General features: G+C 47.4%; 1 protein-coding gene across 4 annotated transcripts in view; it reads right to left on the reverse strand.

The window, feature by feature from the left end:
• Window positions 1-17,140, reverse strand: part of LOC142575918 (uncharacterized) — a 235,836-nt gene that overhangs the window by 55,997 nt on the left and 162,699 nt on the right. For all 4 annotated transcript variants that reach the window (XM_075685722.1, XM_075685719.1, XM_075685721.1 and 1 more), the window contains exon 2: window positions 13,390-14,763. In XM_075685722.1, coding sequence (XP_075541837.1) covers window positions 13,390-14,673 — 1,284 coding nt within the window. In that variant the 5' untranslated portion in view covers window positions 14,674-14,763. The remainder of the gene's footprint in view (window positions 1-13,389; window positions 14,764-17,140) is intronic.

Here is a 17,140-nt window from a genome sequence, read left to right on the forward strand (position 1 = left end):
TGTCACCGTACAGTCCTACGTCACACAGTGTACATTCCCAATTTGTCAGAAAGTCCCGTGTATTTCAAGTATCGCAGCAGCGCCTTCATAGCAGATCGCGCTGATGTTCGCGTAGGCCAGTTTCCAAGGATCTTGTTTTCTGACATTGGGCGCTTGTCCAGTTTGTCTAGGGTGGCTGAGAGGATTGCTCTTTGTGGGTTGAAACGAGAGCACTGACAAAGAAGATGGTCGATTGCTTCATTGCACCCGCAGAAGTCACAAAGTGGGCTGTTGGCCATTCCGATAAGGAAAGAGTAGGCATCTGAAAATGCTACTCCAAGCCATAGACGGACTAGAAGGGTGCAGTCACGTCGTGGAAGCTCGGGCGGAATACGGAGCTGTAAATTAAGGTCCAGGGTATGAAGGCGTGCACTTGTGAAATCGGATGAATTCCACTGGGCCATTGTCAGGTCACGCGAAAGTGCGGAACGTTTTTTCGCTGCGTCGGCTCTGGAAAGAGGAATGGCAACGCAGTCGACGCCTTCATGGGCAGATCGGGCAGCTGCGTCTACTAGGTCATTGTCATGTATGCCACTGTGACTAGGCAACCACTGATATATTATATCGCGTCCTTCGTCAACTAGTCGATGGTGGAATTCCTTGATTTCTGCGACGAGCTGCTCATGTGATTCATGACACAGTACTGAGAGTACACTCTGTAGGGCTGCCTTGGAATCACAGAAGACTGACCATGCGTGGGGTGGTTCCTCCTGAATGAAATGAAGAGCCGCACGCAGGGCTACCAGTTCAGCAGCTGTCGTTGATGATACATGTGACGTTTTTAGCTGCATTTTGACGGATCGTCTTGGTATCACCAAAGCGGCAGCTGCACTTGCAGATGTGACTGAGCGATCAATGTAAACGTGTACGCGGCCGCTGTGCACCTCATGTAAAAGTTCTAATGTGGCCTGCTTAAGGGCAAACGACGGCATGCTGGATTTCTTCATGATTCCTGGGATAGTGAGGCGTATTTCAGGACTGTGCAGGCACCATAAAGGTGAGGATGGTCTTGCTGCAGGCATGTAGTTCGATGGCAATGAGGTACGATTGGCATCAATTATACGACTGTAAGTTGTGTGTGGCCTTTCTGTGGGTAGAGCGGCAAGATGGTGAGAAGATAGTCGGGCAACGTGCCGAATATGCTCCCTGAGAGCGTCGGTTGCCAAGTATGTTGATATTGAGTGCTCTCGGGCGATCAGAATCGTTGCCGCTGTAGACGCACACCTCGGAAGAACGAGACACGGCCTTAGGGCTTGAGCCTCTAGTCCGTGGAGTACACGCAGGTTTGTTTTGTAGGTGTTTCCAAGCGCAGGAAGGCTGTATCTTGCGTAACCGAGGAACAAGCGGCGTTGACGACGAGCTAATAGGCTCCAGTCACTATCTGGAACAGAAATTAGTTCAAAGTGCTTGAATTTCCCCTTTTTTTCCCCTAGACCAATAGGTCATCCGGGTGTGGTGGCAAGCAAACTGTTTGATTTGTGCAACCATTCATTCACTAAATGAAACTTTATATGCCGTACAAATTTAGTTTCGGTCTACCGTTACATTTTCGTTCTGAATAACTGAAGCATTAAATCAGTGGAGATAACCCGGACTGGATAACCTATTAATGAAAGAAATGAGCGAAGCGTGACGTAATACACGAGATCACAATTTTAGAAGCAAGATTAACAGCTACTCATATTAAGTGAATGCAGCGCTCAGGAGAAACCGCTAAGACAGGTAGGAACTCTAAAGTAACAATATCATGCTCCAAGCGCTTTAGTCTCCACGCTGTATTGACAAGACCAAAAAATCGGGTCCTCAACGACAGAAAGCGAAGGTCGCATATTCGACAGCTGGTGGCTGTTCAATTTGCAGCAAGAAAGCAAATGTTATGCACGCTCTGGAGATGAAATACCTAATAAGAAATTTTCTGAAGGCATCATGCGTGCATCTTGTCGAGGCACTTTGTACGAAACTATCAAAGTATGCGTGCACATAATTCACATGTGTGTTGTCACTGTTGACTGCATAAGCTTCACAGCCTCCAGCTTTAATCGAGCATGATACGAGTATTCTGCAAAACTGCGAGTGCAATACAAGCGGCCCTTATACGGCAAATTTTCCGGGTTTTACTATAGAAGCACCGTCATTTTCCGTTTTATCAATATTGAACACTCAAAATGCACGCAGTAACCAAATACAGAGGAAGACGAGCTTGGTCCTTACATTTAGGTATGCCGCGACGCTTACGTAAACCCAGCAAGTGATAATTTCGCTCGCCGAGCAGGCCCCATGTGGTTTTGAAAATGCGGATGCATATTTTATTCTATCTACTTTGAATACATTACACTTCACAGGAATTCCTTATGACTAATGAATGTGGGGTTGTACTTTTTTCTCCATTTTTAATGCCACTTAACGTCTTCGACTGCGTTAGTACTTAGTGCCATCGCAGGAATGGCGTCTGACTGTACGCACATGCGGCATAGGTGGAGAGGTCTCTAACGAAAGGGCCTTGCAAAAGCCATTACTATACGGAGTCAAAAAAAGAACAGGCCAAACATACCACGAGAACGTCGGGGTTAATCTGGCACAAGCATCAGGAACTGTACATTATAAACAATTTTGCCCACTGCAATAACCACTATCACAGACAATCTTAATAATAATAATAAGGATAATAATAATCTACTGCCTCTTTCAGTGGCTGTGTACTGCACCGATAGGCGTGGCACAGGTCACTGTATTATAAGCTAGAACGCGCCCCAATTGTCCTATCTAAATAACAGGAAACCTGTGTACTGTGGATTTCTTGTGAAAGTTTCTTCCTTTTACTTGATGTTGTTCTATAACCTAATGTTTCCTTTTTTTCCCTTTTAGTTTAGCCTCGGGCTCCTCAGTAGCCAAACTTTATGTACTGTCGTTGTTCAAGAACAACGAAAGAAATGGGCCAAGAAGCTGAGTGTAATCTTAGAAGAAATATACTACGGCATATAAACCGTTCCCTATAGAACGGTATTCTTGCATTTCATTCACTAAGTATACTAATTACATTGATTACCTTCTTGCTTACAGACTTTACAGCGCATGTTTATTATGGGAAATTGCAGGTCATTTTCATAAATTCTACTTAAGTCTTTCTCCATTTCGATATGAATGTGGACAGACATAGGTGGCATCAAATATTTCGTTGAATTTCCCAGATTACGAACGCGGTTCCGCCAAGCGCGGCTCATCGTTGAATAATTTTGCGACACAAAACTGTCGCGTAAAATGAGGTTGCCGTCGGACTTCCCTCTTACCACGAAATTATTCTGATCGGCACTTTGTGCATCTATCATGTTGACGAACGGTCCCTCCAGCTGCAGAGGCGAGACACCGCTTTATTGCGTGAAATATGAAAGCCTCTATTTATTCCTCCCTTGTACGTCACAGCTGGTTTGCACCGCGGTCTGCGCTTTGTGGTTTTGCGTAGGAAAGTAACTTGAAATAATAATTTGACGACAGTTATTCAGCTAACATGGCCATTATTAGATGTAGAAGCACTTAAACGTTTATGAGAATTCTGTTCAACTTGCTAATAATATTCCGTAAAGTTTGTCACTAAGAATTTGATTAATGTAATTGGTTTAATAGACTGCTTTAGTTTTTATTGTAAATGATGTCCACCTGGACTGACAACTTCTCTGTAGAGACGTCATTCAAGTAACTACTGCAGGCATTAAGCGAAGTATTCGAAGAAAAAGTGTCGATATTGGTAGCATAGTAGCAGACAACTCATGAAGTCAGATTTCAGTTCGATCGGCCGTACAAATTGCAGTAAACATTCCGTTACTAATTAAGTCAACAAGCACGGCGTCCCACGCGCGCCGGAAGACATGATCAGGTCTCGCTAAATTCCCGGCGAAGACCAGCCGCCCCAACGTTCGCGTGAAGAAGACTACAGGTAGAGGGGAACGAACGCGTCGCACTGCCTGTCGCTTCAACGCGTCTCCGAAACGTGAGATTACGCGGCCTCCAATTCTAGGCCCACTGGAAGACATAGCACATGTAGGTACCGCGCCATCTAGGCTCGCCCACACCCTTGCAAACTCGGCTGATTAAATTACCTCCTAGATAGAACGCGCGAACAACGTGCGCGCTCGGCCGTGCCGACAGCCAGCGCCGCCACGGCCGCCGTAGAGGAGGAGACGCGCCTTCATCTTCTCGTCCCCTCCCCCCCTCCTTTGAGCGCGCTTGATCTCGTGACATCCAACTACAGTGAATTGAAACACTACACTAGCGGCGCGAGCGGAGGGTGCGCCAGTGCTGTGGCGGAGGCAAAATCCGGCAGCCGCCGTCCAGTGGCACTGCTGCGCCTTTAAACACGAAAGTTTTTTTTTTTTTTAATGCCGAGGTCCACCATCAACTTTATATAACGGATGTGACGGCAGCAGCAGATCGTAACACGTAAACGCGTAAATATTATTAAACACGTAAACGCGTAAAATATCATCTCTCTCTCTTGACAAGGATTGCGCCGCCATCTCGGAGCGGTGAAGAGAAATACTGCATCATGACAGTAACGAGTCAGGGTGTCTACCAAGTTAACATTTCCAGTTTCCCTGAGTTTTCCCGGTTTTCCCTGAGTGCCCTTGCAAAATTCCCTGAGTGATGCAGAACTCTGTTTTATATCAAGGCGGGCTGAAACCATATCGCCCGATGCTGTTGCTCTCTAGTACGCACACGAAAAAAAAATGTTTTTTTTTAACAACGACTTAGTCCAATTTGAATACTAAGGAGTAGTGTTTATGTTATTCAAAAAGAAAAGAGAAGGGAGGGGTTAGGAAAATTCACAACAAATAAAATGTCTTCGAAAAAAATTGCAAATCGAGTCGAACATTCTCAAATACGAATAAAAAAGAGATGCATACACAAGCAAATATTTTCGAATATCAGCTATTTCTATCAACTAATAGCTAGCTCAGTGGTATGAGGCCAAAACGTTGTCACAATTGAGATTATCTCTCAACAGCTCGTAAGTCAACTTCAACTGTCCTGACATACTCTCAGCCCGCGCACGACGCCTCAGTGTTGTGTTTCACCGCTTTAAACAGTTATTTGGTTTGGATGAGGGACACCTGCATCTCGGCATCAGCCAACACTTTGTTTTTTGAGCTCAAGCTCCTTCAAAACGGCGGTAGCACGCTTCCTTTCCCGTTCATTCCTCAATTCGTAAGTCCTTTCTGTTCTCCTCCTCTTTCCACCACCCGTTCGCCCCACGGACAATTTGAACCATCTTCTTGGTCAGTTGCACAGTCCACGTCCGATTTTTCAAACTCCTTAGGGGCGGCGAAAACATCAGAAAGATTGGCCAGTTTGAAAAAATAAATGCATGTTATTTACTGCCCTTAAGGGCTCAAACCACCACAGGCATATTCGAAAGCACTCTGAAGGCCTGCCGGTACACGTATTAGGCATATCGGTGCTCGTACTGTGACAGGAAATGCCGGGTTCTCGCCTGTGTAATTAAGGAAAACACACTGTGTACCATGGCAATAGCCCCTTACCACGCTTGTTATACTTCACTGCAATACTTTTGTGTATGCTTCACCAAGTAACAGTAGTGTACGTAGGCGAAGATAACTTTCCGAGCTTCTCAACCGTGCTTTCCGAGCTTCTCAGCCAATCGCGAGGACCACAAAGGCGGAGTCCGTGATATTGCTGACAGCAGCGAAGTATTTCAATAAAAAACACGGAATCCAACGGCAAGAAGTTTCATAGCGAACTTCGAAGCAACTAGGCCTACCGTTACCGCCGTGGTGGCTACGGCCGCCAGCGGATCTGCGTGCGAGAGGGCAGGTTCGAGGCGGCAAGGTAATCAAAATGGCAGTGGTGGTGGCTTTGATTAATGCCGTTTCGGACCTGCGGTCACGGCAAAACCTCCGGAAAATCGGACGGCGAAGAGTTCTTACGTCTGAAATTTCAGACGTTCTGATACATTGACTCTATGGGGCCCGTGGTGGTGCCGCGAAGCAGTCCAAGTTATCGGGAATACGGAAAGTCGTTCGTTGACTGTACACTGGCAACTCCTCCAGCCGACGACAGGGCGTCAAAGACAATTCATTACGATTCCTGTCTGTTACTCGAGCCAGCAACACCTCGACTTTCGACCCTTTCAATAAAATTACAGCTAAGTTTCCCTGATAGAAGCACAAATTCCCTGAGTTTTTCCAGACTACTCTACATCCCTGAAAATTCCCAGTTTTCCCGGTTGGTAGACACCCAACCGCATGCGACTGCCTACAATGAGCGCTTCGGTAGTCTAAGCGCGGCGGAGGCTCCAACAGGGCGTAGCCTGGTGTGGGCGGTGGAGGCCCTCTGCTGAGGGGACGACGCAGCTTCCGCACAAGGTTTGACTTTCGCGTCCGATTAGCCTGCGATGCCTCGTCGCCTACAGAGCGCAGCTTCTACATGCATCAGCAGTGCTTTACACGCCGCCTACTGCTTCGCTTGCGATGGCACCAACTAAGAAAACGGCTACTCTAGGCGACCCACAAAGGCAACGACGCTGACGGGGCAATCTCGTTTTGGTCCGGCGAGGGACACGCAAGCGCGAAACGAAGTTCTTGCGCACTCGCGGTGCACGCTTCAAACTCTGCCACTCGCATTCCTGAAGCTCAATGCTTCACAACACAACTGGCTGCCCAAGAGCCTATGTAGGCGGACCAAAATACTTTTACCTTCGCCAAAGCGAATCGGCGGCAGGACGCCGCTCGCCAACAGGACGCCCCTCGCCGAGCAAACCTGTAACACGGTCGCCGACCCCCAAATCGTGTGCCTTTTCTCGGCAGCGGACCGTAAGTTCACAAAGCCATTTCAGCTTCCGTGAACACACATTTCACTTCCGTATTCTACCGATTCCTATGGAAGATTAAACAATCGTATTCTTTTTCTTTTTTTTTCTAGGTACTGGCACACGCTCGCTCGGGCTTTCAGGCTGTAAAGTTCGCGACTCTTGAGAATCTTGGTAGCTTCCCTAGGTGCTGCCGACGCAGGATTTTTTAGGAACATTGTTTCGCTCCATGCTGCCGCAGCAGCTATCTGGGCAACCCCAAGTCATCCTCATCCTGCGCACAAACCGACGCCAAACATCGCAAGAAAGAGGAGCTAAACTTCTGACGCGCATTCTTGCTTTTGTATAATATGAGGAAGAATAGTATACGGACTTTACTTACTCTACAACCTGTTTCCATAATTAGCTTGCATGATGCACTAGTTGACCTCGCATGGATCATAAAAAATAAAGAATACGCCACCTTCCCTTCCTAAATTTGGTTTGTTTATTCTTACGAAGTGCTGCAAAGCTTAGTTTTAATAGTGGCAAAAAGAAAAAGGACACCTGTTTGGAATTGCGCGTGATCCCGGCGATATATATTAGGCACTGCATGCCTGCAAATTATGTAGAGCATGATTTGACAAACATTTCAAGTATAGTGTCGTATATGAAAGAAGTAGGAAGTCGCGTGGGGAACAATATAGAAAAAGAAAGATAATGTGCATGCATCAATTGCATCGTTCTTCTATCTTCTTCTAAATACAACATATTGGCGACGAGGATTCAACCCATTCAAGGAAAAGTTTCCTGGTGATCTCCCCTGCTAGGTCACCACAATGAGTGTTCCGGGATCACAACCGCCACCGCCTTCCCTGACTTCACCTGGTCATCCGGCTGTCCCATGGGACCAGTGGAAGCAAGCCTTGGAGACGTATATGGTTGCTTCCGCATCTTCCGAGTTTCCAGCCGAACGCCGCAAAGAGATTCTGATCACCTGTCATGGCATGAAGGGGCAGCGGGATTCCTCCACACTCGACTTGTCGGCTCTGCTGCCGACCCTTTGAGTGCAGGTGACACCGTGCTGACGAAGAATGCGTATAATTGCGCCGTCTCCTTGCTTTCCGATCATTTCAAGCTTTCAGTCAACGTCATCTTGGCTCGACAGCGGTTCGGTCGCCGAGCTCACCATGCAGCTGAGACAGCGGAAGAATACATGGCTGATTTACAACCTCTCATTGTTGACTGTAATATTGGAGGCCTTACTGGTGAGCTGCTACGTGATCAGCTTGTTTCGAAAACGTATAATCATCATTTACGTGCGCGGCTACTTTTTGAAGGCTCCTCACTGCCCCTCTCACAAGCTCTCAATATCGCAAATCAGTACGAACAGGCCTTCTTGCAATGAATTTCTAAAGTAGGCCTCAAACTCAACCAGACGTGCGCTTTTGACGTCACAGAACTCACGTTTCTCGGGCATGTTTTGAACGATAAAGAAGCTTTTCCACTAGCATAATCTATTCAAGCGATAAAAAAAGCTCCTGCGCCTTTAAATGTAGATTAACTTCGTTCTCTCCTAGGCCTGGCGGGATTTTACTCCAAGTATGTTCCGAGTTTTTCGGATGTTGTGGAATCTTTAAGGGCATTGCTTCCATTTGCTTGGACGCCAGTAGCTGGACAGAGTTCCGTCCATTTAAAATTTCTACTGACAACTTGCAACGCTCTACACTTATTTGACCCGAACCTTCCTGTCATTGTCACGACCGATGCCTCTAGGTACGGACTAGGCACGGTGCTGCAACAATAAGGGAAATCTACAGACAGTTGCCTTTGCCTCCCGCAAATTGAGCCCACAAGAACGAAGACATTCTGCAGGCGAACGTGAAGCCTTAGCGCGCGTTTGGGCCTGTGAACATTGGCACGTCTATCTTTGGAATCATCCCTTTGACTTGCGAACTGACCATAGTGCTCTCGTCAACTTGTCAAGGAAAGGTAGTGGGCATCGGCCAATGCGTATTTCACGTTGGTCCGCGCCTACTATGTTACCATTACACCATACACTACCGCAAGAGAAGTGACAATGAGGTGGCTCATGCGTTATCTCGACTACCTTTACAAGAAGAAGCTTGTGAATTTGCTGTAGAAGATGAGTTTGCCTTCTTCCTCTGATGGTAACGATCACAGAACTCCAAGCAGCGAGTGCAACTGAAAGTAACATTGCAAAAGTTATGGACTTTACTTCGTCATCCTGGCCTCATAAAAATATCTAGAAGAGAAGCTGTCATATTTTCATCTACGTGCAGAACTGTCAATGGTACACCACTTACTTCACCATTGTGACAAGAAAGTGGTTCCAAGTTACCTTACTCGTTGTTTGATGGAAGTTGCACGCGAATCCCATCCGGGAATCAGTCGTACGATAAGTCGACTGTGAAAATTGTACTGGTGGCCTCGAAAGGTTTAACACGTTGAAAAACTAGTTAAAGCCTGTGTTGTTTGTCAGTCCTGTGATAAGTCAGCAGGACCAGTTGCAGCACCTATCAGCCAGTAGCTTTCCCTGACAAACCTTCGTAGAAGGTTGGTATAGGTATTATCAGTCGTTTTGAACAAGCTCACATCAATTGTCGCTGTGCAGTGACACTTATTATCACAACAAATGGCCGGAAGGTAATTTTTCAAGTGAAGTTTCTATAGCGACGGTGAAGAATTTTCTGGTTCAAGCATTTGCTTGAAGCATTTGCCCCAATGAGATAGCTTCCGAACATGGACCGCATTTCGGCTCGGCTGAATTTGAAGATTTCCTTCAGGAACGTGGTATACACCTTTGTTTCTCGACTGTCTGCAACCCTCAAGCAAACGGTCTTGTCAAAAGGTACAACAGAGTTCTGAAGACTGTTGTGCAGATGGCAGTATATAAGCGGCGTGATATCTGCGTCGCTGTCAGATTACTAGGGTGTCTACCACTGCACAACTCAGGCCACAACGGGAGTTCAACCCGCCGTCTTGTTGCATGCGCGACTGCCAGGAACGCGATTAAACATTGTTGGCCTGCCGGACAACTCTTTTCATGAAAATCCAGCATAGGCAATAAAAATGCTGCGTCAGTGTCAAAAACAAGCTTCTTCAAAGCTTTACACAGGTGGACGTCACGGAGTTCTAGCGAGACAATTTGCCGTCGGCGACTACGTCCGCGCAAGAATGCCTGAAGCTCGCGGCAAGACTTCTTCCCAGTTCTCAGACTCCAAGAGGATTATCGGGCAACGAGGACCAGCGTCCTTTCTTTTGGAAGACGGTCGAGTATGGAACGCTTCCAGGCTTCAAGCAATATATCCAGAAGCTGTTAAGAAATTCCCAACGATTCGTCCTGGTTTCTTAGAGTGGGCTCTACTATTAGCCGACTCGCCTCTCCAAGTTAGCGCGTTGCCTTCGGCTGAGCAGCCTGTTGACTGTCCATCTACGTCACGGCAAGCGATAACAACACAAGCGCACAACAGTAAATTAAGTAAAGAGCCGTCTTACCACGGGGAGAATAGACCAGCCCATCACCACGGAGAATCGTTTGAGTTAAGAAAGCGCCCTTAAAACTGAGGGACTACGCGCTACTCAAGAGATAGTTTTTTTTTTCATCAGCCGAGGAAATATCGTATATGGAAGAAGGGGACGGATGTGGCGCGGGGGACAATAAAGAAAGAAAGATGATATACGTGCACCGATTGCATCGTTCTTCTATCTTCTTCTAAATACAAGTAGTTAATAAATTAACGCATACATGGTCCGTATTCTCTGGGCTAAGGTAAATGTGCACATAAATTTTGTCGCTGCTCATAAGCCTAGTATTTTCCACAGAAGTTAATCGACTATAGGCGCATTAACAAAATCACGATTTAAAAAACGTTTCCGCGATTCCGCCAGCTTTAAACTTATTTAATAGGACAGCACATGCTGCCGCAAACGCCTTCGGTTTAGCACAAAACTTTTGCAATCATTTGCAAGCTCCTCTACTGCATGAAGCGAAAAGAACGACAGAAAGGCGATGACAGCGGTTGCATGAAGACGACGGAGGCAGCAGTGTAATTTAACGGATGCAAGGAGAAAACACAGTTACACGCTCAAATCAAAGCTGCGCTCGCTCGCAGTGAGCCGCTACAGTCTGCAAAAATAAAAAAAAGACGAGGTATCGAGCATTTGCTGTTAGCTTTGCCATGCAGCAGCTCGTGGGGCACTACGACGCATACGCTCAAGGTACCCTGCGGGGTTCGGACCTAAAACCCCATCAATTACTTTTTAAACGCGCTATTATAACATAGGCGTATCGAAATAGAACGTGTTGAAAAAAGCGACGAAAAACAAACGTGTGGCAGCGATGAGTGCTATGAACATCACGCGGAAGGCGCTATGAACATCACTCTCTATGTATAGGACAAGACAGGAGCTGAAGACAGTATTTCATAAATGGGAAAACAGAGCTCCGAGGCAAGGAAGCCCACCGCCATTTAAAGGGAGCGTGTCAGAGCGGTCATGCATTGAGTAGTCATGCATCATAAGTCGCCGCGTATTCCCTGCTGCGGTGGCTAGACAATATCTTGCCCGGTTCTGCAAATATGAGTTGGTGCTGACCACGCAGACGGCAAGCCCAGAGGAAGAACAAGATTGTGCCCTAAACTTATGTATGATACCTTTCAGCTCTGCGGGTGTGCATATGCCTCCTAGCGGGATGCCGCCACTAAGTCGCCCAAATCACAAAATATTGGGAAGCAACAAGGAAGAACACTACTGAGTGCGCTGCCCGTAAGTAGCGTAATGTCATCCGGGTCTATGATACCTAAAGACGCTATAGAAGGCTCCGTAAGCAAATGCGCAACCGCATTCGATAGATCTCTCTACTTTCATTCAAGGAGTACTGACACACATGTTCCAACTTGCAGGAACTCTCATGACACGCGAAACTCGCCCTTAAAAGGATGACACTTCACAAGCGTGAAGGTCGAGAAGCACATACGGGACTTTCAATTTGATCTTACAGTTGCGACCGAAACTACGGGTCTAGGGTCACTGATAATATAGTGACGTCAATACACACATCAATGTTTCCTGACATCATGTCGCAACAAGGCGTTCATATCACCACAACGTTCTTCATGAATACACAAGACCGCTGCGCTATAGTTTCTTCTGACTGCGTTCGCGCGTGGGGGCCGCAGCCATCGCATCATGACCCATACCCCTTGTGAGTGACGAAACGGAAACTGGTTGGCTGCAAGAAGTACTATAGCAAATACATTTATAGCACTCTGACACTTGTCAGCATTTGTGCTAGGGCTTGAAGCGTGTCGTTATGTCATAACTTCTTGAAAGCAGGAAGCAAATTACACTTCTATACAGCGAAAGAGTACATGATGCTCGTCCATCTGAGCAGCCACTTTATTTTTCCTGAACTCTAAAGCAGCCACAACAAATGAAGATTGCTGCAGACAAAACTGACGGTCACCTAAGTACCCTTACGTTATTTCAATGCGAAAGCATAACTTCTCTACTTAATTGGTTACGTCCATGATACGTAACGTCCAGCATTGTCACGTATCCTTCACAACACTACCTCAATCCACCTTGATCTAATTTATACTAACCTTATTCCTCCTCAATTAATTTTATTCCGCCGTAATCAACATTGCTATAGTTTGCACCAACCTTAAACCTCCTTAATCTACGTTGCTCTAATTTGTACGAACCTTAATACGCTTTGATCCACCTTATTTCTCCGTAATTCACTTTAGTCCACCTTATGTTTCCTTAATATAACTAGCTCTGATTCTGTATTACTACTGATGTCATACAAGACGCTGATGACATCACTGATTATGATGACCTTTGTCAACACTTGTTGCGGACAACGACGGCTTTTCTGCCTCATCGGCCATATAAAGCTTTCGCATAAAAAAAGGATTTGTGCTCTTTCTTTAGCATATTAGAAAATTGAATGGAGAATTAGCGGTAAATGCGCGAGAAATGCCTCGCTTTACGTCACACATCTTTGAGATTCTTGATCCATGATGTAAACCGAGTTCACCTATTTGCAAGGTGCTGATTAGGAGCTATACCTTTATATATATATATATATATATATATATATATATATATATATATATATATATATATATATATATATATATATTCTACCACTCCCACCTTGACACCCCCAAGCTAACACTTTAAAACACTATGCCCGTTCCCTCGAGTGTCCTACACAAAGCGGTGAATGGCTCAGAAGCCCTGAAGGCAGAGAACAGTTTCAATTGTCTTTAAGCGGATTGGAAGGCCAACCCAGAAACAGCAGCCTTAACAAGTGGCAGCCACTCAGGCGGAGCGATTGCCCACCCCAATCTCTAGACTAAACTAACGTGTCAGCCCTAACACACCAACGCCATACCGAATGCTTGGATAAACAACCCCGGTCACATGCTCAGTGGTCTAAACATGTTACATAAAAACTGCACCTTCACACTAATTAAGCACGATACCGTGTGCACAATACACAGCCATCCTCCGCTCACCAACTTGGACTTTTTGTTCTTGAGGTCTTTGAGTAGTTGCCACCTGGAGCCAGTGTCAGCGACGTCTTCGGCGGACTTGCTCCTGGACGTAGAGGTATGGTCAGCTCTCGGCGCGGGAGAACCAGCCGATGATTCCTGTGGCGAATCCGGCGACACGGCTGTAGGTGACGGATGTGGCCAATTTAACCTTGTTCCAGACAACCCCTTGTTAGAACCTGCAGCGTTCGCGACGGTAGCACCGCTAACTGCGCTCGGTTCACCATCGATGCCTTCGTCATCAATGACTAGGCTGCCTTCCTCGGGCAAGTCGTCGTAGTCGTCGACGGCACCGGCGTTTTCGGCGAACTCTTCCGACGAAACAGCCGTAGTAGCGGCCGAGCTGTCGTTCTGCCCCTGCCCTTCCATGGCATCTACGAGAGGTAGGAAAAGTTCGATGGCCTTATCGTCGACGTTCGACGCCTCAAGAGAGCGCGACGCGGGGCTCTCGTCACCGGACAAGTTTTCGTAGTTGTCACTGAGTACGTAGTTGCACTTGGCGACGTTGGCGCGCACTTCACTGTCCTCTTTCTTACACACCATTTCGCCCTCGCTCTGAAGGCGTTCCTCTTCAGTCCGACGTCGCTGTGGCTGCTGGTGATTCTGGTGCTGCTGCTGCGGGGACTGCACAGCGCTTCGTAATGGAGGCGGCGAAGAAAGCTCCGCGTCGGAGCGATGCTGAGAACGCTCCACCGACGACGGCGATGACCTCGACCCGCGAAGCTCCGATTCGGAGCTCTCGTGGCCGCGAACACTCCCGTGTTTCACGCTGCCCGAAGCAGTCCTGGCGAGCTGGTTGTGGTGCTGATGGTGGTTCTGTTGGTGAATACTCTGCTGCAGTGTCCGGGAAGCAGACTTGAGGTGCGTCTTCTCGGTTCTGGACAAGACAGCCGCCTTGGGTATAGAAACAGGGACCGTCGGCGGTTCCTCCGTCTTGAAGAAAGGAGGCTCCAGTTTGATGGGCTGCGGCGCCTTTTCAATCACGCTTGGCAGACGCGCAACCCGGGTGCACACACTGCGCTCGAGACACTCTCGCCGGAGGGTCTCCAGCAGCTCACTGGAGAGTGGTGGTCGATCACTCGACGACTTTCGCTGCAGCAGTGGCGGCGGGGCCCAGCCATCCTGCCTGGCCGAGCCGTTGGGGCCGTTCGCACCGGGGGGCGTCTGCGCCGTGCGAACGTCTTGCTCCTGGGTCATGGGCGGCAGCTGACCGATCTGCTGCATGGCCGCCTCACGCCGCCAGGGCATGGAGGCGCGCCGCCACGACCGCCGCTCCAGTCATCGGAACCGGCCGCCGGGATGCCGCCCGTTCGCGCCACCGCCTGAGACACTGCAGACCTGCGAGCGTCGCAAAAAAAGAAAAAAAAAGGCCCGTTAGTTTACACGTGTAGCGCTAGCGCAAGAGAGAAGATCGACCATAAGCACGCCACCGACCCGGTAACCACAAACAAAGGTGACTCGACCTGGCGGTCATTTGTCAAGCAGATGGACACACGTTGCGGATAGCCCAGAAATTCGTGCAAGCGTCGCTGCCACCGGTCACCTTACTGATACCGCATGTAGTGGAGTGACGAACTCCATTACATGGGTGATGGAGGGGGATTAGCGCAAAAAGAGACGCACATAGAAGAAGAAAAGACGACAGTCGCTTGTCGCTGCAACTTGCGCCCGAACTTATTTATAAGCAGCGATGATACGGGCACGAATAAATTCGGTGTCCATCAAGAGCTTGCAGCGCAAACTCATAGATACGAGTTATGTGTGAAACGCTGCCAGAAGCCGTGGACGCTGCGTCTTGAAATGATGCAAAAGCAGTGCAGCTGCGTATTTTCGAAGAATGCCACCATAGTGTACTGAGGGACTCGTGTCTAGACATAAGGCCGAGAAGATCTCAGAAACGTCTTGACCATTAGAAGAACTCTCGGTGATAAGTACCGAAGCAGAGACATTCCGCACTTTAAAAAATTGTGAAAGGCTGCCTGTGGCAAATAGCACCATTGTAACCACAAACAAAGGTGACTCGACCTGGCGGTCATTTGTCAAGCAGATGGTCTACTCGAAGAGGCGGACATTACTCGCACAAAAAAATGAAATCCTTAATCGAGTAATTAAGAAAAATTGACTGATTAAGTTTTTACTAATTAACTTATGGTCCATATTGCAACTTACAAATTCCAGCCGTGGAGTTCGCAAGGCCGACACACTTGGAACGAATCCTCAGGATAATGCCAGTTTCGAGACATTAATTCCCGAACTTCGAGGAAAAATGCATTAGCGTTCCAGTTATTTTCTTAACAAAAGTCGTTTAATAAATTCAAGCACAGAACTAACTGGAACGCCAATGCATTTCTCCGCAAAGTTCCGGAATTGTTATCTCGAAGCCGGTGTCATTCTGTGAACTCGTTTTAAGTGTATCCGCCTTGTGAACTCCACGGCTAGAACTTGTAAATTGCAATATGCACCATAAGCCAATTGATTAAAACTTAATTAGTCAATTTCTGTCAATTAGCAATTTATGCATATCAATTCCTTGTGCAGGTAATGTCCGTCTCTTCGAGTAGACCACCTCATAAACTGTAATTGTGCTATCTGCCAGAGGCAACCATTAAGAATTTTAAAAGTGTTCGCTGAAACATCGTGTATAGGCACCACGTATGGGAAATTGAAATGAATGTTGTGAATAAATCAAGAAAAGAGCAGCCCGTTTGGCGCGCAAATACACGCAAGACGCAGTGGCACTAGAAAAGCACCCAATTTAATTTGGACCCCGTTTAACAACTGGGCTTTAACAGCCGGATTTACAACGCGTAGCCCTGTACATTTACTATGGTGGAGCCTCGAAGACGCAGTTAAATGATATAGAGGCCGGCGATCGCCAACATTCGCAAGCTGTCATTAAGCAGGCAGAGCTTCACGAAAGACTGCGACGCGGTCAGCAAGCTAAAACTCGGCATGTTCTACATTACTGCCATCGAGTGCCCGGCACGCACAAAGAGTACACCAGCTTAGCTTAAAGTTGCAGGACTGGATTCGGGCGTCCCGAATTTGGACACCGCAAAGCGTTCGGAAAACGCAAGCCACCGTTGTAGCTATCTGATCTGCTGCAACTACAGATGTACAGCAACTATAGCGATTCAAAACGATGCACCACGATGAGGCCGTAGCAAACGGCTGCGTCTAGAATGCACCATATTTCAGCACTCTCTCGCACCTCGTATTTACGTTGAGACAGGGATGATTTTAGCGGCGACACCTCTCAGCTTCACAAGATGATACAAACGCGAAACGCTCGCCTAGCCGAGAATTGCGGTGAATGGGTGCCGCCGTGTTCTTTGATCATACCGGTTTCAAAGAGACACCAAAGAGAGAACTGGTTTGAACTGTGCTACTAGATTACTCTGCCGACAACACCAGAACAGCCACTCTTACCGCGAGAAGACGCAAAGACGGGTGGCGACGCCACCTTGAAGTTTCTGCACCGGCTCGACGTGACGTCGAGGACTTTGACGCCGCCTCCACGGGCCTAGTTAAATTCAAGGCGGTAAAAAAAGCGTCAAGAATTGAACTTGGGCAATTTCAAAAACTTTTGCCGAACTACAAATGACCAAATGCGAAAAAAATAATTTGTGATCCCTGAAGTCACCTTGATGGTAATGCCGTGGGGTTTCGGCGCGACATTAAAAGAATGAAATTTTATTCGTCGTTTTCCCTTCTA

This window comes from Dermacentor variabilis, chromosome 3, assembly GCF_050947875.1.
Source record: "Dermacentor variabilis isolate Ectoservices chromosome 3, ASM5094787v1, whole genome shotgun sequence".
NCBI lineage: Eukaryota > Metazoa > Arthropoda > Arachnida > Ixodida > Ixodidae > Dermacentor > Dermacentor variabilis.